The sequence below is a fragment of the Asterias rubens genome, chromosome 12 (assembly GCF_902459465.1).
Source record: "Asterias rubens chromosome 12, eAstRub1.3, whole genome shotgun sequence".
NCBI classification, from domain to species: domain Eukaryota; kingdom Metazoa; phylum Echinodermata; class Asteroidea; order Forcipulatida; family Asteriidae; genus Asterias; species Asterias rubens.
In genome coordinates, this window is record NC_047073.1 from 3,986,219 (window position 1) to 4,009,958 (window position 23,740).

A 23,740-nucleotide genomic window follows, 5' to 3' on the forward strand; every position below is an offset into this window, starting at 1 on the left:
GACAGTTCTCTAAGAACAAACTCTACCTGGCAAGTAGATACACACATGGTGTTACCGCAACCAAATATACATTATTATTATCCCTGGAATATTTCTAAGAACACTTCCTTTATTGTCTTCTCTCCTTTAAGTTCTTGGTTTGTACAGCGAGTAAGGTTGCTTTTCCGAGAGCCCTTGGCTTCAAACCATTGGTTTTACACCATCAGTTACTATAGACGATGTGACCTCTGACGTCACACGAAAACCATAACATGATTCGCGCGCATACCGCCAGGCAAAACCTTTTGTGTTTTGGCAGCCAGCTAGAAAGTGTATGCAATCTTGCCATGACTACGTGTCTTTTTTCCCGGCGAAACACGACGTATACAGTGTTATTTTTCAACAGAGGGCCGTTTTGAATGTAAACATAGGTCACATCGTCTATAGAATGAACTTTTTTAAAGCTTACGATAAATGTAGATTGCTCATTCATCCCAGGGGCTCATGTCTGTGTCAATAGCGACACAGTTGTAGGCTGCGTATCGCAACTTCTCCTCTGCAACTTTGGCACTGAAAGAAACGTAAAATTTTCATCTTTGTTTAAGCTTATCTTACTTCATTGACAGGATCTAATAGAATGCAGAATTAGTTGAGGTTTGTGGTAGCACAATGTGAAAATCTCTTTTGAGTAGTCTTGAATCTGAAAAGAACTGACAACTTAAAGGCAGTGGACACTATTGGTAATTGTCAAAGACTACAATCCCGGCCAAAATGCTTGGGCCACCCTTTCCTGAAACAACAGTTCCCTGTAAAAAAAACCAACCCAAAACACCACTACCCCCATTGACCCAGCAATAAACACTCTCTGCCAGTCCCTCACCCGCCCCACCCCCCCCCCCACCCCACCCCGCCAAAAAACAAAACACCACTACCCCCATAAAATAATCACTGTTAAAATTAGACATTCACTTTGTTTGGACATTCATTATCTTTTCAAAGCGTTCTTTGCATGTAAACAAATTTCCAAAAATCACTCAGACAATCCCGGCCAAAATGCTTGGGCCACCCTTTCCTGAAACAACAGTTCCCTGTAAAAAACCCAACCCAAAACACCACTACCCCCATTGACCCAGCAATAAACACTCTCTGCCAGTCCCTCACCCGCCCCACCCCCCCCCCACCCCACCCCGCCAAAAAACAAAACACCACTACCCCCATAAAATAATCACTGTTAAAATTAGACATTCACTTTGTTTGGACATTCATTATCTTTTCAAAGCGTTCTTTGCATGAAAAATTTTTCCAAAAATCACTCAGACAATCCCGGCCAAAATGCTTGGGCCACCCTTTCCTGAAACAACAGTTCCCTGTGCACTTCCCATTCACATTCACATTAAAAACATTTGCCCGCCCCCGGCCCCCCGCTCAATGTTGACTGAATTCGGAAGACAGTCGGCAAATGGAACCAACATTGAAAGGGGGCAGGGGGGCCCAACGAGATTTGGCCGGGATTGTAGCCTTCACAGTTGGTGTATCTCAACATATGCATAAATTAACAAACCTGTGAAAATTTGAGCTCAATTGGTCATCAAACTTGCAAGGTAACAATGAAAGAAAAAAAAAACAATTTCACGAAGTTGTGTGCATTTAGATGCTTGATTTCGAGACCTCAAGTTTAAAATCCGAGGTCTTGAAATCAAATACGTGGAAAATTACTTCTTTCTCGAAAACTACGGCACTTCAGAGGGAGCTGTTTCTCAAACTGTTTTATACCATCAACCTCTCCCCATTACTCATCACCAAGAAAGGTTTTATGCTAATAATTATTTTGAGTAATTACCAACCAATAAGTGTCCACTGCCTTTAACTCTTCAGGAGATGATCAGAGCAAACCAACAGTTCTTTTCAGAAAAAAAATCACTCAAAAAAAGATTTTCACATGGTTTTACTGCGAACCTCGTACTTCCACTATGCAAAGTTTCAAATCCTACTTTGAGTGCACAATATGGAAATATCCAAAACAGAAGATTTTTAAAATTTACTCTTACTGTCTCTTACTGTTTTTATCTCTTTTGTATGTTATGATATTTTGATGATGCAATTGTGATGTTTTATCTGTGAAATAAATAAATGAAATGAAGTCAAATTGAAATACATCTTTATAGAAGTGTTTTACCTGGAGTAGTTTGGCAAGAACAGCGTGTTGGAACATGTGGATGATTCGGGTAGTGAATCAGTCATATCACTGAAAAGTAAACATATACCGAAAAACAATATTCTTAAACACCCCTGTTATTTTAGGCTGTCCTATTGGTTCAGTGATGGACAAAATGACCATTCATAAATATCCCAGACAGTTTCTCTACTCCTATTGGTGGAGAGCGCATCACGTTGGGGTGTTTAAACGGTTGATAATAACCAGTGTTTAAAACCGGCTGGCTTCTGCGTGTCAGGCGCGCAAGATTATCATGCGGAACGCAACTCATACATGTAACTACTAGTAACAACGCGTAACCTACTTCTAAGCGCGCTCGCGTAATCTATTTCTAAGCGCGCGCACATACACACAACCAAACACGCACCAGACTCTTCACAAAGTTTTCGAAAAAAATATTTCAAACCTCGAATTTTCAACTGTCAAGTGTCTGTAATTGTACAAAAGGGCATTTATGAATGGTAATAAAAGAGTAGTGACTCTTACTTAAACGTCCGTTTAAAACCTTGTAGGGTCGTTGCCGTGCGCTAAAGGCCCTCTCCTTCGGCTCGGGCCTTTATCACACGGCAACTCGACCCTGCCGACTTTAAACGGCCATGTAAGAACTCGTTGGGATAACTTTCCGTATGGCGCCACCACTTTTTCATGCACCATATATTAATCAGGTTAATTAGATACTATATTATTTTATTTCGAATGAAAAAGTGGTGGCGCCATACGGAAACTTTTCCACTCGTTGCTACCCTTTTATTCCCTTATTTAAGATCGGATTTAAATGGCTGATAAAGACGTAACTGGAGCTGTAAATACTCACTTTACTAAACTTGTAGCCATATATGCAACATGGCCTGCTAGCTAATGTGGAAATACATAATAATAACAACATTGATAATAATACAAAGCATCTATCAGGCACTATACAAAGAACAGATCGCCTAACCAAAGGGAGGGCAACACAAGAACAAAAGCAAAACAAAACTGGACCAACGACAAGCCAAAATACATGTGTTCATCACAGCACCAGGCCTGGAATGAAATGCAGGTCACGGCCTCTTATGCCCCTGGTCTTTGCCTTGGTGCCCATCAAAAGTCTCCCATTGTCTTTAAGATTTGACCTTGTTCTTTCAACATGTTCAACGATGAAATTCCAGGCATGATGCACTCAATTCTATGTAGCTGTATTATGGCGGTATCCTTAAAAGTTTATTTCATTGTGCTTGGTTTGCGGTTTCATTTAAAAGGATTGCGCACCACGCATAACGCACAGCGCATGAAAGACACATGGATTTGCAGAGTTTATGACTTACTTGTCGCTGGAGTAGCTCCTCCCAGGACAGATGTACAATGGCGTTGGAAGACGACGTCTCCCCGTCACAAATCGCAAGAAACGACTTCGATCCTCTGTTAAAAAAAAATAAATAAAAAAAATGCAAAGACAGAACCAGCATTTAGTATTGAAATATTCCAGATGGGACAGTTCTTAAGTAATTTCAGATTTAAGGCTTTTCAAAGTCTACCTGGTGAAAATGCTATACTTTTCTTCAGATATAAAGAAATCATCCTCTTTCATGAATATATAACTCCACGGGTAGGAAATGCTATAACTTCATTCTACCTCCTAAGGTCAGGTCCTGATGTCATTGAGCCGCTTTTAAAGCAGAACTAGTGGAAAAAGAAAAAGCAGAATGCAAATTTTTTTTCCATGTGTACGAGTCGTCACTGGTGTCCTGTTTGTTTTTGTTTCTTAGCCGTGTTTGTTGCTGTGGTTTAAAGGGAAGGTACACGGTTGGTAATTACTCAAAACAAATATTAACTGTAAAACTGACTTGGTAACAAGCATTGGAGAGATGTTGATAGTATAAAACATTGTGGGGAAACAACTCCCTCTGAAGTAACATAGTTTTTGAGAAAGAGGTAATTTCTCACTAAAAAAATAAAAGACTTCTAGCTAGAAGTCTTTGATTCATATCTGAAAGCACACAAATTCGTCCAACAAGGGTGTTTTTCTTTCATAATTTTCTCGCAACTTTGAGGACCGATTGATCCCAAATGTTCACAGACTTGATATTGTATGTTTTTGATGGGATACACCAAGTGAGAACACTGGTCTTTGACAATTACCAAACGTGTACAGCGCCTTTAAGCGGCTCTATGAAAGTGGGCCCTGGATCCCACTTTCATAACAATTTTGTCACCAGTGACTTTTACCCCTGTTTCTATCACACATGAAAGAAATATATCCCAAAACTTTGCAATGTCCCTTCACCCAAAATGAAGTGGCAGAGATGCCCGCTTACCATTGGTGAAGTTCGTCAGCGCTTCCCAGAGGTATTTCACCCTTGTATCCGTCTTTTCAAGATCTTCAAAGAAGGATGTCTTGCGGAGGGCTTCTACACTGATCTCCGGATCCCCGCACACTTTCTTCTCCAACTCTTGCCAGGTCAAAAGGTCAAGGACCGCTTGAGGGACGACGCGCAGAAGTCCGCGTCGCATTGCATCTACCTGTAGTTCAATTCGGTTCAGTAATAGTTTATTAACAATAAATATAAATCACAGAATATGCCAAATTTCAAGTTATAAATAATATTAAAAAAAGGTATTCATATACGACTTATGCTAGGCCTCGCTCTTAACTTACAAAAAAATACAATAAGGTAAAAAGCAATACATACATTGTAATACAGAGAACACAATTAAAAAAAACACAAGAAGAAGAAAAACAAATATTAAAACAAAAACAAAAGGCAAAACGGCAAAAAGATAACTGCATAACAGCATAATTTTTAACAATTAAATACTGATATTAAAATAACTAAAGTAATTTAAAAGACAAATGCCAGAGGAGAGAGGTTGCCAGCACATCACCCTACGCCAAGATCCTCAGCCACTGGCATACATAAAAAGATGAAACAGAAATACTATATACATGTACATGTATATAATTAGTCGAGCTTAGAGGTAAAAGGTTATAAAACTTTTACAAATAACCAAATATAACTGAATACATATGGACACCAACATTTATGCAATAGAAAGGAATCAAAATACAAAGGAGGGAGGTTTACAAGTTTACAAAGGTTTAAAGGGAAGGTACACGTTTGGTAATTGTCAAAGACCAGTGTCCTCACTTGGTGTAAAAGCATAAAACAACAAGCCTGTGAAAATTTGAGCTCAATTGGTCATCGGAGTTGCGAGAAAATGATGAAGAAAAAAAAACCACCCTTGTTGGATGAATTTGTGTGCTTTCAGATTAGAATAAAAGAATTCTAGCTAGAAGTCATTTATTGTGTTAGTGAGAAATTACCTCTTTCTCAAAAACTACGATACTTCAGAGGGAGTCGTTTCCCACAATGTTTTACATTATCAAAAGCTCTTCAATGCTCGTTACCAAGTCAGTTTTTAAGGTAATATTTGTTTTGAGTAGCTACCAAACGTGTACTTTCCCTTTAAGAAAACAGCTTTAAAAAACAAAATGTGTATAGTAACAATTATTTAAGCAACAACAAATCAAAAGGGTGGAAGTTTAACTACATGCAGTACCAAAACTGTGAACAAAGTATAGCAATGTACTCATTCTAGCAGTGTGTGGAATTTTGACTGTTCGGTTCGGAGTTCTTTTTATCTGGCATGTCTGGGGTACTGATAAGAATATCACACCACACCAATGCTAAACAATAGAAACTCAGTACCAAGATCTTAGACAAAAAAAAAATTCTTTTGTGCCTCGAATATGCAGACCTTTGAGACGCTCCCCGGGTAAGTTCCCACTCACAGATGCAAACACAAAATTACACCAAATATTAAAACGGTTGATCTTCACCTGGTCTTTGTTTTCATTCATCCTGACGGACTGAACAAGCCGACACCATTCCATTCTGTCCTCATAGGCAACTGCGGCCTCCGACCCTCGACTGGTCAACATGACCTCTGACTGGTCACTCAACACCGTTGTAAAGGTCATCTCACTGGCAAAATTTGTCTCAAATGTCTCTTTGTCCATCTTTTGGAACGATTCCAACAACTTCACCTGGAGAAAAAAAAAAATCAATCAATCAACAATTGTCAGTTTAATATAAATAATAATCAATTATTTATTCATTTTGTAAATTGAAATTGAAGTTGGTCTATCATTCACAGACAATGACAGATGATCAGATGAAAACCAAATATTCTCAGAAAGATACAGAATTTACAACAAAACCTGAAATTTGTCATTCCTGCATTTATTAAAGAACTTACAGCTGCTTCATCAACCGTCTTAAAGTCCCTGGTCCACGTCACTCTCTCTCCAGCAAGTATCTTCCAGATAAACGAGGGCAAAGCCAACACCTGAAAGCAACAAAACTCAACACATTACTGACGTACATTGTATCAAATTTTTGTACTTTTGCAGTCTCTACACCAACTTCTGATTCAAAAATGCTCTATTTTCACAATTCTCCGGCACGTGGACACAGTGTTTTATCTTTGCACAAGTTAGTGTATCAGGCCAATCTGGCACCTCAAATATAATAATATTTTGAGGGTTATATAGCCCTTTTTCACTCCCGAACGGATGTCTCAAAGCACTTCAAATTATTACCCCTGGTCACTGGGCCTTAATTCACTCCTTAAACCATCTCAGCTCCCTGGGGAGTATACAGCCTCGTGCAACAAATGCGCTACTCGGCTAAATCAATCACAAGAACCATCTCTGCCCTTACAGGTCCTCATTTACCCATGGGGGGAGAGAAGCAATAATGGTTAAGTGTCTTGCTCAGGGACACAAGTGTCACGACCGGGATTCGAACCCACAACTGCTGAACACAATCAGCAGAGCTTGAATTCTGTTCTCTTAACCGCTCGGCCAGGACACCCAATAAAAAAAATATTGACAAAAGAGGGAGACTTTCGACAAAGCTCAGTTAGTAGAGCAACGACACGTCAATCTGCAGGTTGTTTGTTCAAATCCCGCTTTTGTAAATTTGTCTATGTTCAAACCCGAATCATTAATTTGATTAACTACATATAAACTTTACATTATGTTATTTTAACTCACTTACCAGATGCTCCTTGCTACGTAGACAAGCTCCCATCAGCATTCCTATCCATTCATACTTAGCAAACAGCTTACAGGAAGGGTTTGGCACGTACATATCTCGATAAACATTAGAGTTGTCTAATTGCTGTTAAGTACAAACAAAAAAAGCCCATTTTATTATAAGAATGATAATACAATACCAGTGCCTTGAAATAACCTGGGGCACTAATAGCAACTGCCGTGGTGCCCTGTGCTTTTGCTGGTGGTGCCATTTGCAAAGATCCAATACAAATTAACAAATTCCTCTAAGAAGTGCTCTCAAGAGAGAAATTCAAAGTCTGAGTGATTCTTGGCCGAATTTACTGAACTTAAATTTACTGAACTTAAATTTGAATGACCTAGTCTTATTATTATTATTATTATTATTTATTCGGCCAAGATTTCAACAAACAGTACAAGATACAATATTACCGTACTAAAGAAATATAACAGTATAAGAAACAACGAATGTAAACTTATGACATCTAGAACCAATGATTGAATGAGACAGAGCACTGGCAATCAAGCAAGACAATTATAAAAACAGACAGGACAAGCCCATTCTAAGATGGCCAGGATTAATAAAAGTGAACCTAACCACTGTGACTCGAAAGCCTATCAATCCAATCTTAAAATAGGAATAGAATCTTTAACAAACATTTAGAGAGTGGGTTCAGATCCTTGTTGTGCTTGTGGGCTAGATACTATGGGTGCGTTCGTTTAGCTTCCCTGGGTATACCCCGCGGTGCTGACTCGGGTGAGCTCCTGACAAGAGCCAAACGAACGACCGCTCTCGTAGTGACGTCGTTTACCTGGGGCCAGCCCCCAAGTGACCCACTCCACAAGCAGGGCACTGGGGGCTGACCTGGGTGAGCCCCTGGAATGACGTCAAAAGCTATTCGAACGCACCGGGGCAGACCGGGGATGACCCAGGGAAGCCAAACGAACGCACCCTATAATAAGGGATGAGATTGGACGAATGTGAACATTCCTGAAAGTAGCTGGGTCACTCCCTTCAGTTATTCTAAACCATAGAGTTATATATAAGAACTAGAGGGCGCACTGGCCTATACACACGACCCGTATGCGCGCAAGGCGGCCATTTTCTAAGTTGAACAAACAGGCATTGCTTAGCGTGTGTTTGTGCAGCCATTGTGTAATTTGACAAAACAGCATCACGTCAGCGTCAGTAAACACAAACTCCAACGTATTCTTCATATTCAACGCGCGTGCAGAATGGCGTGCGTGTCTCGTTGCGGTCCCGTCGCGTTTGTGCAAGAAGCATCACCAGTGCGCCCTCTAGTTCTTACATATAACTCTATGTTCTAAACCCAGAATATCCAAAAGGGTACAATTTAGGAGGGTTGACAGACTCTGTGCATCGCTACAGGTTTGGACACAATGTGGACTACTTTTTCTTGATGTATGGTGCTCTTATCCCCTCGACCACGAACCGCCACAACTAAGAGGAATAAGCTCTGCGTATTACCTGATTGAGTGTTCGAATGAAGAACGGTAGAGGGACTGGATGCTCTCCTCCTACTGGGCAGAGTTCCTCAGCAATATCAGCCAAACTATCTCGGAAACCTCCTCCTGAAACCAAGGCACACAAAAAGGCTTTAGTCAGTTTTTGTATCGCACAAAACACAATGTCCTCAGATTTACATTAAACTCACTAGGCTTGAAGATAATAATAATAATAATAATAATAACCGTATTTATAACGCGCCTTTTGCCAAAGGATTCAAAGCGCCAGGTATTATTACTGCAGGGCGTGGGACGATGTTTGAGATATAAGACCTAGTCCTTAAGCTCCATGTAATGGTTTACAAGGTGCTGTGGTGCAATATGCTGCCAATCCAGCCAGGAACATCCGAAGGACGAAGCATTGGTTATGTGTCTTGCTTAAGGACACAAGTGTCACGGCTGGGGAATCGAACCCACACTCTGCTGATCAGAAACCACCAGAGTTTGAATTTGGTGCTCTTAACCGCTCGGCCACGACACTCCCGATAACGACGATGGTAAAAAGCTCTGCTTAACATACTTCTAGCTGAGGTGCTATAGTTTTTGAGAAATGAGTAAAACAAGTCACAAAAATAATGCTCGTGTCAGTGAGACGAAAATTATTTTAGCACGTAAAACTTATTAACAAGTTTTGGTAATATACCATTGCTGGAGATACATTTTTCATTGAAGTTTAGAGGGTTCTTAGCATCACGTCGTCGTAGCTGTAGCTGCCCAATCCAATACAGCTGTAGTCAAAGTTTTATGGGCTCTTTAATAATCTCACCTTGATCAATGATGCCTTCAGACAGGAACTTGCACTCCCACCATTGATCGTAGCTATCAGGCCATCTGAAGTCCAGAGACTTCTCGCTACGATCCTTAGGTTTTAAACCTTCGTAGATCTAGAAATGAATAGAGGAAAGACATATTTCGTATTGTAGACATAGTAGAATAATGAAACAGGTGTGAGTAGATAAAAATATTATACAAATAATAAATGTTTATAAGTGCAATGGTGCGTATACATGTATGTTCGTGAGTTGAAAGATGGAATTCAACTATTCATCGAGGCGGAGCCGAGTTGAATGGAACATTTCATCTTTCATTGTTCATTATTTGTTTTATATAACATCCAAGTAGATCTTTGTCATTTTGATTGGAGGATACAACTTTCAAAATAAACAAAGCGTAGGCCTAGAATTTCTAATTGTGAAGTTACACCTGTTCTTTTGGGTCGGCTTGTTTGACAATGTGTGTTCTGTACAGCTATTTTGAGACACGCAGTTGCCGAATGCTAGTATGTGCCTTGTAGTAACCCTGCTGCGTTACCAAAGACACGAGCACGCAGTGATGTTTTTTGCTCAGCGTGCAATAGTACTTTTCGGACGGAACGAAAAATGCACACTGAGTGAGGTAGCGTGCAACAGTACTTTTATTTGCTAACACGTGACGGACAATCCTCCAATCAAATGGCAAGGATCTGCTTGCGTGTTATATAAAATACAATAGTTTATATAGCAATAAGGTACTCAAGGCACTTGAGCTAACACAAAACATGCAAAGACAATTTAAAACAAAAAAATTTAATAGGAGACTTTCTGGGACAATAGGTGGCAGCAGACTTACCAGGTAAATCAATTGTTCTCAGAATTATGCGCATGTTCAGAACTACGTAAACAATGGAAATTAACCCAGCAAGTCTGCTGCCACCTAGCGTTGGAAAGTCTCACATTATGAGACTGGTTTATGCAGCACCTTATAAGGATTTACAGGGTGCTGTGAGGCATTCGCAGCCACAGCCAGGAACACCGGGGTGAACCCCTTCTCTTAGCGATAAGTGCAACTGGGTTCTTTTATTTGCAATACACAAACCACAGGACCTATGGCTTTATATTCCATCCGAAGGATGCAGCAATAATGATTAAGTGTCTTGCTTTAGGAAATTGGGTACTTTTTCAAAATGTCCACAGATTTACATTAAACTTACAGATAAATGATAGTGGAAAGCTTCCCTTCACATATTACTAACTGAGGTTGTGTAGTTTTTGAGAAAAACAATTCACAAAATCTTTTAGCATGTAAAATCCTATTAACCAGTTATGATATTATACCAAACCATAGCATAACTGGTTAATACGTGTTAACATGCTAAAACTGAGACGAAAATTATTTGTTTTAATCAAAAACTACAGCACCTCAGTAATTAAAATTTCAGGGGAAGCATTCTACTATCATAATCTTCAAACTGTATAAGTTTAATGTAAATCTGTGGACATTGTGTTTTTTGTTAGGAAAAAGTACTCAAACCCACACTCTGCTGATCAGAAACAACAGTTGTACTGAACTGCTGAGCCACAACACGCAAAATCTTCCTCCAAATGACATAGTTATCCGATACTAAAGGAGAGACTGACCTGCGTGAAGACAGCATTCTTACAGGAAGGATCTTGAGATGGATTGCCTCGGTGTTCAGACGCACTCCTTCTGTTGATGTACAGCTTAGGAATCTGCTGAGGTTGACTGCGGAGCAAATCAAACAATGCAATCAATTAGTTAGTGGTCTGACGTTTCAACCTTAGCAAGAGTCTCTCTTGCAATCAAGCGTTACTAATAATACTAAGCTCTTATAAAGTGCGCTACAGAAGCGAGAAAAGTGCGCTTAACAAAGTTGTCCCTGTTTATCGGGCATAGTTGTACTAGTTCAAAACTTGCTCAACTCCCTGGGGAGCATACAGCCCAAAGCTGCAAATATTAGAGCTCAGGTGTTCATCCAAAATAATAACGTCTCAGCCCTTGCAGGTCTCCATTTCCACACCTGGGTTAGGAGAGGAACTTAATTAATAAACTGTAAATAAAAGTCAACTTGCGGGTACAACCATGTAAAAATTACGTTTTGTTTTGTGTTTTTTTATTGGAGGAGGGGGCGGTTGAGGGAGTGTTGGCTCAGAAAAGAGCCAGTAGTATACGCTAGTCTTCAGGAGAAAAACAAATTATGGTTAAAGTGTCTCTCTCAAGAACACTTGTAACTGTCCTGAGGGGATTTAAAAAAAAAATTCACACTAAGACATACATCAAATCAATTATTGAAATTGGCAATACAGGTATTAGGAGCTCTGTAAACAATTCCAACAATGATATTACTTGCATGATCACGCTCAATCTCAACGAAGATGGATTCATAATCAGAACAGGAAGTCACGAGATCTTCTCTTGTATGATATTTAAGAGAGTCACTGATGAACATGGCTGCTCCTCCCCTCAAGTTTGTTTTGACGAGTAGAATGAACAAGATGGTAGTTGTCTTAGTGGACATATGGAGGGGGATTTGAACCCAAACTCCGCTGACTCGGCCATCACTCTATTTAAAATAAGTGATGCAGTAATAGTGTAATTACCTGGTTTCAGAAGCCTTCAGAAAGTGTCGAATGATTGCGTTCCTCTTCTTAGAGAGAGGCAGAAGCTGTCGGACGACCTCCAGGGATGAAAACGACCCCAGCGTATACTCCCAAGCAGGAACTATGAAATGGATCACTCCGTCTAAGAGAGTGATAAATCGCTGAAGGACCAAGGCTCGACGGTATAGATGCTCCTTATCTACCAGCTCCAGTCTTGGGTACCTGAGACAAGAAGAGAGTGATGAGAATTTAATACTCGCCACCCTGTTACTCCAGCAACACTCTTCGTTTCTATTCATGATTAAACTAGCAAATTGCCATCTAGGGGACACTTCAAGTATTCTTACAAAAGATTTCTTCTCTACCGTTATGTGGACAAGCTCTCGTTTATAGTCATTCCAGCTCCTACGTTCATGTTCATTAAGTTATGTGCCATTTGCTTTCTTATTTCTCTCATAGCAACCGAGTCTGGGTCTTTTTTGGAAATGTTTTCTTGTAACCTGTTTGTCTTGTCTCCATGTTAGGAGTTTGTCTGTCTAGGCTGTCTTTTACAAGCCTTGGCTTAATCCAGGCCTGTGAGCTGGTCATGAAACAACAAAAAACGGAAATTTGTCTGGATTTTGGGACAGCACTACAGTCTAAAAAGAAATAGTGAAAATGATTTTTTTTTAAATAAGTTCTTACCTGACAAGCTCCGTTTCAGAGAAGACGTCCTTACTGATCCCAAGATGACGTTCCATGTTGGCAACCAGTTTAATAGCATGGATTCTACAGTCAATACCATCATCTGAGTTAAGATAGAAGACAAAAACGTGACTGCCATCATAATTGGACTCAATCAATCAATCAGTTTATTTCCACAGTTTCAAAATCACAATCAGTATCAAATCATATACAATGTATTAGTTGGAAATAAACAAATAAATAGTTGTTTGATAAGATTAATTAAATGAATAATAAGCATTGACATTCGTGAAACTGTGGGGGACCCATACAGAAGCAAGGCTTGTAAGGGTATGGTTCCCTGAGCAAGCTTGTGCATTGAGCCGATAATTATTTAAATTGATGTATTGTAGAAGAAGATACCCCTCCAGGTAGGAAACATGTCCCGGAAAGGACAGGTGTACTCAAAAAGGCTCAATGCACAAGCTGCTAACAATGAAAGTAGTTACCTGTAACAACGAACAATGGACAAAACAAACAAAGACAAACAAAGACGGGTCAGCAAAGTAAGAAAGGCAACATCTACTGACAATATGAATTCATTGAAAAGTACACTTAGATTTACAATGTAGGAAAGACATTATCTATCAACAATATGAATTCAACAAAGTACACTTAAATTTACGCTTAAATACAGAAAGACTTTTTGAGGCTTTAAGTTGAGAGTTGAGCGAGTTCCAGAGCTTGGGTCCCTCAAGTTTAACTGTTTTATAAGCAAGAGAAGTACGGGTATATGGTATATGAAGGTTGGAGGCTTGACGAGTAAAGTGTGAGTGAATCTCATGATTGTGTGTAAATATACCGTAATTTTCGGATTATAAACCGCGGTTTATATGTTGATTTTGACATTTTTTTGAACCCCTGCGGTTTATTCTCCGGGCGGCTTGTAGGCCGACGTATAAATATTTAAGAGAAAAAACGGCATTTTTAAAAAGAAAGATCGTATGTAAAACATTCCAAATATTATTTTTTTTAAGAAACGAGAACAAAAACCTGCAAAACATGCCTGTGTGATGACAAAGTCCTGTTGAAAATCCCACCCCATTTGTATTCCGTGTTTCCTTTGTAAAACGTTAATCAACCGCCGTCCGCGCCCTCGCTCAGCGAAACTCAGACTAGACTGGTCCCCGTCTATTTATCCTAGCAATATATATATGCTGACGTCAGACATTCAGGCTGCACTCGTGTGAGAGCGAAATAGACTGGTCCCCTGTCTATTTATCTTACGATCTCTACATACTGACGTCAGACATTCAGGATGCACTCGTGTGAGAGCGAAATAGACTGGTCCCCTGTCTATTTATCTTACGATCTCTACATACTGACGTCGGACTTCCAGGCTACACTCGTGACAGCCAGCGGTTTCTTCAGCTCAACCACAACATCAGAATGGTGAATGAACGTACACAAAGAACTATGCAGCGCCTGGGATCAAACAAAACGTGTTCAAACCGCCCTCATTGTTGAGTCCATTAACCTTGAACATGTAGCGGCACTTGTGTAAACTCTCTGAAGGGCAGAGTTTCTTATTTATTACTGGTCTCACAATATTGGGCGTGATTTTAAATAAAGGGTTCTTTTAATGCTAAATCTTGTTGGGTTTTAAATAAAGGGTTTTTATTAATTGTAATGAATTGGGGATTTAAATGGATGCCAGAATAATCGGGCATGCTATACCGCTTATACTATTACTATTAATATTTTTAGGTTCTCTCTTTTTGTTTTTTAATAAATGGCTTCGAACGGATTTGGTTTATTAATCAAAGGTATTTTTTTGTAACTTTATAATTTATCGGGATTCAACAGGGGTTGTGTTTATTAAATAAGGGGATTTTTCTTTGTTCAGGGGCCAGGTAATCCACTTTTTTTTTAAAATATTTTATTATTTCACTTTGCACGGTTATCTCTTTTTGGAAGTAGTGGTAGCTCTGAAAAGAACTGTTGGTTTTGTTGGATGTCTTGATCTATCTGGTTTCTTACAAATTGAAACCCTCAAAGTCGCTGTCTTCGCTGTCGCTGCAAAACAGAGCGGCTAGCTCCTCATGCAAAAAAGATTGCAAAAAGATTGCTATCCTATAATAGATCTTTTCAATTACGATCAATAGTGTAAACTTAAATACATTTCAACTTTAATTACGACGCAACTCGCGCATTGTGGCAACTATACAAGACTGACTGATGTGCCACCCGTCCGTCACTGCACATCGCCACAAAGAGGACCGCAAACAAGCACGGCCCCTTTGTGCGCATGCTGTGATTGGCCGTTTGATGATTGGCCGGTGGTAGTTCCATTCATAAAATCTTGGCTAGACTTCGGACGGATCGGCTCCCTATTGTACAACACATAGCCTGAACGTCTGACCCACACTTCGCGGATTGTGGCCAAGTCTAATCAAACGTGAACAACTTTTGTCAACAGAGGGCGATGCGATGCAGGGCAAAGTTCAACTATTTCTAGGTGTGCGTTGTCGACCGATCTTTGATTCACGGAGATTTGTTGCCAAAGAAGTTCACAAAACATGGTCAACACAACCGATCATCAAAATATAAATTCAAATTCTGGAAAAGGGTTGTTGATGGAAACAAAGGATAATTCAGGACTGAAAGTGTGAAATAAAAAAATCACCCGTAACGCGGCAGGTTTGCGTACTTCACTTCCGTGTTTTCGAGGTTAGTTTGTTTTCATGTTTTTTTTTTTTTGGTCGCGGTTTATACTCCGCGCGGCATATACGCCGACATTAAATATTTTTTTGTATATTTTGAGGAAGTGCGGTTTATACTCCGCGCGGTTTATAATCCGAAAATTACGGTACTATTAATTGAGGATGGTAAAGTATTACGGGTAGACTGATACACGAGGGACCCAAGTTGGTGATAATAAATGTCTTTGACTTTAAGAGTCTTATGTTTAGTAAAGTAGGGACTTGTATGTGAACGAAAATCAGCAAAATTAATGGTACGTAAAGCCCGTTTCTGTAGGAGGAGAATTCTGTTTAGTTTGTTGATTGAACTACCTCCCCATGCCAGTATACCATAATTAAGACACGATCCGATTAATGTGTTATAAAGAGAATCTAGTACTTTTGCTGGTACAAGAAATTTGATCTTATTAATCACCCCAATATTTCTAGAAATTATTTTACATAACTGGTCAATATGAGAATCCCACTTTAATCCCGCGTCAATATATAACCCCAAAACATTTTCAATGCAAATAAAATCACAAATATTAATGAAATACTATCTGAATATACAAAAGTGGTTTTGATAGCACGAGTTCTACAGTCGAAACCAGTCTAAGAATAGGAACAACCAGAATCACTGACATTGTAAATGGGGAGCATCAAACTTGAGTTATTTGCCAAATGCAAATTAGATTTTAACGTCGTTAGTGATGTACCATGTTTGATACCAGTGGCATTTGATACCGTTCTGAAATAAGTTAAATGACAAATCAAATCACTGTCATTGTACCAAGATACGTCAAACTTTTTTCAAAAAATGCAAACAAGATGATGAATGTTATCTTCATAAATACCCCAGACAGTTTCTCTACTACTATTGGTGGAGAGCGCGTCACGTGGGTGTGCATAAACCTTTTGTTAATGCACACTGGAGCTCTGTTTATGCACACTGAGCTGGCTAACGCGTGTCGGGCGAGCAAGATTATCACGCAGAACGCGCAAATCATAGCTATCAGCGCGTAATCTAAGCCCGCGCGCGTACACACAACCCAAGCGCCTCAAACAGATTCTTCACAAAGTTTTGGGGAAAAAAATATGAATTTTCCATTGTTAAAGTGGATATAACTGTATTCGTTTTTTATAAATGAGAGTTCTCGTTCTTCAATGTCCGTTTAAAACCTTGCAGGGTCGTTGCCGTGCGATAAAGGGCTTTATCACACAGCCGCCGACCCTGCCGGCTTTAAATGTACGTTGAAGACCTCGTCGCTACCCTTTTATTCCCTTATTAAAAAAAAAAATGAATATGCATGAGTGTTTTTGAAGCTTACCATGACAAGACTTAATCCTGATTTCAATGACTGGATAGTGTTGACTCATTTGTTCCAGCAGGCAAATGTCACCAGAAAACTCACTACAAAAAATGGGTTCATGAAACGAATTTTCGAAAGTTTAATAGATAACGTAAGATTGATTTGGAAAAGAACTTTTGTATGTACTCGTAAATGAGGTATAGAAAGGTTTGCGGTAACACCATGTAATGACTATCTCTAATGAGTTGGGGCGTTTCTGAAAAAAAACGTTGGTTTCAACACGACGTTCAACACGACGTTTCGATCAGTCTGCTCTGATCGTCTTCTGGAGAACTCATTAGAAATAGTCATTACATGGTGTTACCACAAACCTTTTGATATCGTATTTCCACTATGCAAAGTTTCAAATCCTACGTAAATGAAGTAGTTGCACTGTTATGGGTTTTCCTCTCATCACGCTCATGGGAGCGGGACAGATCAGTGAACCCAACTTTTGAGTGGCTTACAAGATTGTTCCTTGTCAACATTTATAAGAAATAATTTCACAACAACCCCCTTTTTTAATTGACTCTAAAATTATGTAATTAAGTTCATCTAGATTGTTGATAAATCAAGGGTTATGAGCTTAATGTTTTTTTTTTTCCGAATCACAAACAAATATTATGTTAGTTTGGGATTGAAAACAAAGAAAAATTGACTCGGTCAAGATTTGAACCAACAATCTCTGGTTTAAAGTCTTGGGGCTCTACCAAATAAGCTATATGTAGCCCTATGTTGGCAGTCTCACTATTTTGTCAATGTCTTTGTTCAGGGGGGGGGGGTACCAGAGAGAAGTCATACACTGTAACATGCAGCTGCCGTGTTGCCAAGGATCACACCTAAGTTTAACGTTTAAACTTGGGACATCGAGTTTGACTCATAAACAAATAAGGCCAAATAAATGTTAAATAAACATGTTTAGTAGCCCCACTCGCTACTTTTTTTTTTTTTTACAAAACAAAAGTTGTACAATTGAACAATCTCAGACGGAAAGCGATAATTTTGAAAGTATCCCTGCCAATTGTCTTTAAAAAGGCAGGACGCTAAACATGTTTTCTTTTTTGGCCTAAAGAAAACAAAACTCAATCTGGGGTAACAAACAACAAGTACATACACGTCAACATTGATATCTTTGAGTTTCTTGAGGTTGTCTATCGTTCCTCCCATGACGATGATGTGGTCTGGCATGTAATTATCATCCTGGGAATCCACAGTGACAGACAACTTACTGGTGGGGGAAAAACAAAATAGTAAGTCAAAGGTCAAACGCTGATACTATGGTGGTAAAAAAATGTAATAGTAATAATAATTAAATAGTTCTTGTATAGCACTGTGTACATTAACGTATCATTGCGCTTTACTTTAGTGCACTGGTTATTGAGCTTTCACAAAAGATACCACTACGCAAACCTGATTGAAAACCCAATTCACATAGTGCCGTCGGAAAGAATCGAACCAGGGTCTTAGAGGTGGAAGGCGAAGAAAATTAACCACTACACCAACTTCAAGGAACACGTTGCCTTGGATCGTTCAAGGTTGGTCTTTGAAAAGCGTTTGTAACCGTTTGTTATAAAATGCATATGGTTAGAAAAATGTTGTAAAAGTAGAATACAATGATCCACACATATTTGCCTCGAAATTGCGTGGTTTTCCTTTTACTTTGCAAACTAACAAGGTCCGCCATTTATGGTATTCATAAATGGCCGACCGTGTTAGTCGACGGGGATCATTATATCCTACTTTTAAAATATCTTTCTAATCATATGCATTTTATAAGAAATGGTTACAAACACTTTTCGAAAAACCAACTCGACCGATCCAAGGCAACTTGTTCCTTTAACTGAAGACCCAATCCGTGTAATGCCCTCAGCAGGGTTTAAACCTGGGTCGAAAGGGCGGAAGGCGAGGAAAGATACCACTCTCGCCAACCAGGCCACCCGACATCTATCTTAACTGAAGACTTACGTGATGATAGTTCCTTTCTTCATATTGATTCTGATCCAGTGTTGTCCATGAGTTCCGTCGCTGGTCCAGTATGTGTTTTCATCTCCGTCAGTCAAGCAGTTTGCATCTTCATCATCAGCCTGAATAAATTGACGGAAGAAATACGTGACAATTAAAAAGGAAATGTACATCTAACAATAGTTTCAGACAATATAACACACAAATGAACTGGTGAAAAGGATGTGAATCATAAAAGTTTGTGAACTGTTCTGCGATGGTCGATTTCATTTATTTTATTCTGGTTGTGAAGCGAAGGTACTCTCAAAAAAGCGAAACTTGATCACTGTACTGGTCAAGAACACAATGAAGAGAAGACAAGGAAAGAAAGTTTCAGTTTTAGATGTGGGAGGAAACCCCAGAGGATTTATTCAAGGGGAAACCCACACAGTCAGGTAAGAACTGAAAAGCCAATCCATTTGGTGCCCCCCCCGGCGTGATTTGAAGCGGGGTCCTGCAGGTGGAGGGCAAGGTATGGTCCACTACGCTAAGCTTGGGCGATATCACGACATTATCGAATACCGCGATATTAATTTGGAAACGATTTTGATATCGGATGGATTTGGTTTTAATCGAAATATCGATATATCGCGATATATCGCGATATATCGCGATAAATCGTGATATCGATTAAATATCGCAATGTATTTGCTAGCTTAGACATCTTGCACCCCATGGGTTTGGAGTAAAACCAGAAGAATAGGTCATTAGAACACCTCTCTTATGCTATGACTGTCTCTTCTACAACTTTCACTTTGAGTTTGAAGACTGATGATGTCAAATTTCATTAATCGCGATTATATCGAATATCGCGATATAGTGTCGGCGGTATATCGTGAATAAAATAAATCGATATCGCCCAAGCTTACACTACGCCAATTAGACCGCCCAAGATTGTACATGTTGATTAAGATTCACCCATATTAGTTTTGGTCTCTTACCCATTAAGTTTGTAAGACACTGCTCTAGAATTGCAAAGGTTGCGGGTCTTAATCCCACCCGAGTAATATGCCGGTGATTTTTGTTCACAGGACTCCGGGAGAGTACTGAGTAGGCCTATACAGTCTGACAGTGCTTACAGACATCGGTGTATATATATGTAAAACCACAAATAATATTCTTTATCCCCGATGCAAATTTCCATCAATTAGATTCAACCACATATCAAGTAAAGTTCCAATGTCTATTACAACTTACAGCAGTAGACGACACCACGACAGAGTTGATATACTGCTTGTTGCTTCCCAAAAGTTCATTGACCTGGTCCGTCTTCTCAAAGAGAAACCTCGCTAACTCCTCATCACATTCAAGACTCCAATTCTGAGGGACAGTTTGGAGGGTTTTCACCGCAGCGTCATCTGAGGGCGAGATTTTCCTCATCGAGCCCAACTTTAACATGTGTGTCTCCTCTACTACTGCTAGCCAACTGTCGAGGGAAAGGCAATCAGGATTTGAAATTTTGGGTCAGCTCAGTGGTAAGGCATCTGCGCTACCAATGTAGAGGTTGTGGGTTCGAATCCCATCCGATTGATTTGCATGTGGAATTTTTTCACAGAACTGTGGAAAGTTCTTCTTCTTCCGTAAAAGTACAGTCCACCATCAGATCTGGTGTATTACGTACGTATTCCGAGTATACAGCAGTGCTTAAAATCAGTGTAAAGGCCCGGTCACACAGCAGCCATTATCAAAACGATATCGATAACAACGCAAAGAGAACGCTTTCAGTTGGTTGAATTTCTTCGCACAGAATATGCGCACGATTATTCAACCAATTGAGGGCGTGCATTGTAAACGTTCTCGTTTTTTTCCTCGTTATCGAGGCCTGTGTGACCGGGCCTTTAAGGGTTAACAGAACTTAGGCCTAATTATTACATTTAAAAGATTTGGCAATGCATTGCGGGTAGACAAACAGTGCAAAAGCTTTTTGATCCGATATCTTTGCCTAACAATTACACTGTTGGAAACAATTTGTCTTTCTTCTAAAGTCAAAGAGCTTCGATTTTTGCAGCTGCATGAAACCAGAGAAGTGATGGGATAGATTCTTACTTTGTGATAACCTTCTCTTGTTTTCCAAACAGCATTTCTCTCCGTTCACTCATTTCTTCTTCAGTGATTGGAACAAGGGGAGGCGGATCATCTTGGTTAGCTTTGCTTTCATAGATGAGAAGCCAGCCGGTACGTATATCACTCCCCGAAAATGCATTCAGTTTCTCCAAGCAACTCTATATAAAAAAATAAAATCAATTCAAAGGGAAGATGGTTTTTAATACGGTCCTTGATTTATTTATTTTTTTGAGAGGGCAAAGCCATTTTCGTTTTAGATGCAATTTGCCTTAGGTAGTTTATGATAGTCTATTGTTGAACTTTTAAGCTGAGCTTGTGTCATCAATCTTTTATTAACTTTCATCTCCATCTCCATTGGTTTAGTCAGCAAAATATCCTGCCAGATACATCAACGCTAATTTGCGCACTGCGTGTGGAAATAGACTATTGTACTGGTGGTGGGTATTACTTAATTATAATATAATAGGCATATACTATAGTTACTATATAACTATGTCTCTTGAAGTTGAATTCAGCTAGTGTTGCGCTGTTCACAGCAGCTGAGGAGAGTGAGTTCCAGAGTTTAACAGTTGATACAAAGAATGAATCTGTGAAGGCCCTAGCTTTGTGACTGACTTGAATTGAATGTTTTTTATTTGTTATTTAAACTTATTTACTAACTTATTTAACTTTAATCATGATTATAAATAATGGTGCAACAATTATGACAAATTAAAATAAATTTAGTAAACAAAGAGTTTACCGTCGTCAGTCTTATCCAGCTGCCAAAACTATTGCACATTTCTTCTCCACTAGCGACAATTCTCGTGTCTTTACCGCAGTAGACATGACACTGTTGCTCCGCCGGGCAATCCTTGCTGGGCACGGCATACACACCGAGCTTCACGCGCGTTGTTCTCGGTGTTCTTCGGCTACCAGCCCCGTTGGTCGTCCGGCTTCTTGGGCTTGCCCGTCCGGCAAAAGTGGGGTGGATTTTGTATTCAATTTCTCCTGTGACGTAGCACAGTGACTTGGGAAGCGTTGTCGAGATTCGAAAACATTCTATACTTTCCTGAAGACAACGAATTCTGGCTAGAATTGCTCTCGTATCAAGTGGTTTTCCGTCCACTTCGGCGGAACCCATTTTTGCAATAATCATATTAGACAGGTACCATGAAATGAGTTGTTAATTTATTACGTAAATCGGATAGCGTTACCAGACTTTAACAACATTGATTAATAGCGCCACCAACGACCATCGTGCGTCTGACTTTTTAAATACCCACACCCGCCCCGCCCCCCACCACACACCCCTTTGTTGGTCAAAAATATGACATAAAGTATTATTTTCAATCCAAGATTGTCTTGAACTTGAGATATAAACTCTAGCTACTTACCCATCAGCCTGTAACGATTATCTTTTAAATTTCTAAAAGTGTTTAGGAGTCTCCAAAGTATTTATCTCTAAAATATTTCAGACTACAAAAAAAAAGGTACAAACTTCTTCAGTTAGGAAGACTTTACCAAATAAATAATGATTTAATGACTTAAGCACTCCCTACTTGACGCTCACCTGTCAAGTTTATTATACTTTTTTATACCCATTAATGCAAGTCGCCAGACACACGAGGCCTAAAGGCCACTTCAAGGTGTGGGCTACAATTATTTTTGTCCAGAGCCCTTTGCCACCTACTCCAAGGGCTGAAACAGTCCAGACGGATGTAGGCTTGGGTATCATCAATTCGAAGCCTGGCCGGTAGAGCAGAAAGCACTACCTCCCCAATTTTATGTAGCAAGTGTCACGACCGGGATTCGAACCCACACTCTGCTGGTCAAACACCAGAGCTTGAATCCGGTGCTCTTAACCGCTCGGCCATGACACGCCACCAAAAGAAAACAGGCAAATGGGACAGAGGGTTGTATGCATCAACAAACAGGAAGCACAAATTGCACACATTATTACTTTAAGTTTCAAAATAATTTATTTAATTTTGTGAAGCCATGAATATAAGATCGCTGGATCTAATTAAAATTAACTAATTCTACCAATCGTCCAAATCATTCCCCACTCCCAAGTGAACTGAAAACTAAAACACAAAAGTGACAATAAACTTCTCGTTCATAATTTCTTTTTACAGAGTTGGCCTAATCCATGAACCCTGACAATTAATTTGTTTCATACCATTATTTAATATCACTGAACCCCACCCCTCATGGAGTAAATACAGATTTTCCTGGTTCTTTTAACGGTGAAAGAGTGGCCTCTTTCACCTTCAATAGCCGTATCAGGATTAGCCCCTCCCATTTGTTCCTTTAGCTATTTACGTTGTTTGTGTGTTTTTTGTTTGTTTAACTTCCAAACAAGCCATGCACACTATTCATTCTGATTTGATTGAAAATCTAAAGATGAACAAAAACAGTTTCTGCAACCTTAAAAAAAAAAGTGACAGAAATATCCAAACACCATTTTCAAATTCAATTGATTCAAAGAACAACCCTGTACAAAATAACACTTCATAACTCTCAGCTAGTATATTCAACATATCTGTTTAGAAGCTTTATTCTTTTCAAAGGCCAAACTTTGGAGGTAACTGAATTGGCGGCTACAGCTTATGGCTACAGCTGTTGCTAATGATGTTGCTAAGGATGTCCTATACTTCAATGCATGATGACGCAGCTAGCCGTAGCCTGTAGCCGTAGTCGCCAATCCGGATTACAGCCTTCAGTTACACTGTAGCAAAAACAAAATGAAGGTTTAGGTAAAAGCACCACTGATTTGATGA

The 23,740-nt window shown here is 39.5% G+C and overlaps 1 protein-coding gene across 1 annotated transcript; it reads right to left on the reverse strand.

Moving 5' to 3' along the window:
• Positions 1-345: 345 nt before the first annotated feature.
• On the reverse strand, positions 346-22,101 carry LOC117297836 (E3 ubiquitin-protein ligase HECTD3-like). Its single transcript, XM_033780992.1, has 18 exons — positions 21,721-22,101; positions 20,961-21,136; positions 20,112-20,340; positions 18,879-18,997; positions 18,028-18,141; positions 16,893-16,975; positions 12,842-12,944; positions 12,158-12,379; positions 11,177-11,282; positions 9,547-9,664; positions 8,743-8,846; positions 7,237-7,359; positions 6,434-6,523; positions 6,015-6,221; positions 4,492-4,696; positions 3,502-3,595; positions 2,156-2,224; positions 346-549 (listed from the first exon to the last, which is right to left on the reverse strand). The coding sequence occupies exons 1-18, from the start codon at positions 22,099-22,101 to the stop codon at positions 465-467; spliced, it is 2,628 nt and encodes an 875-aa protein (XP_033636883.1). The 3' UTR covers positions 346-464.
• Between the last annotated feature and the right edge of the window lie 1,639 nt (positions 22,102-23,740).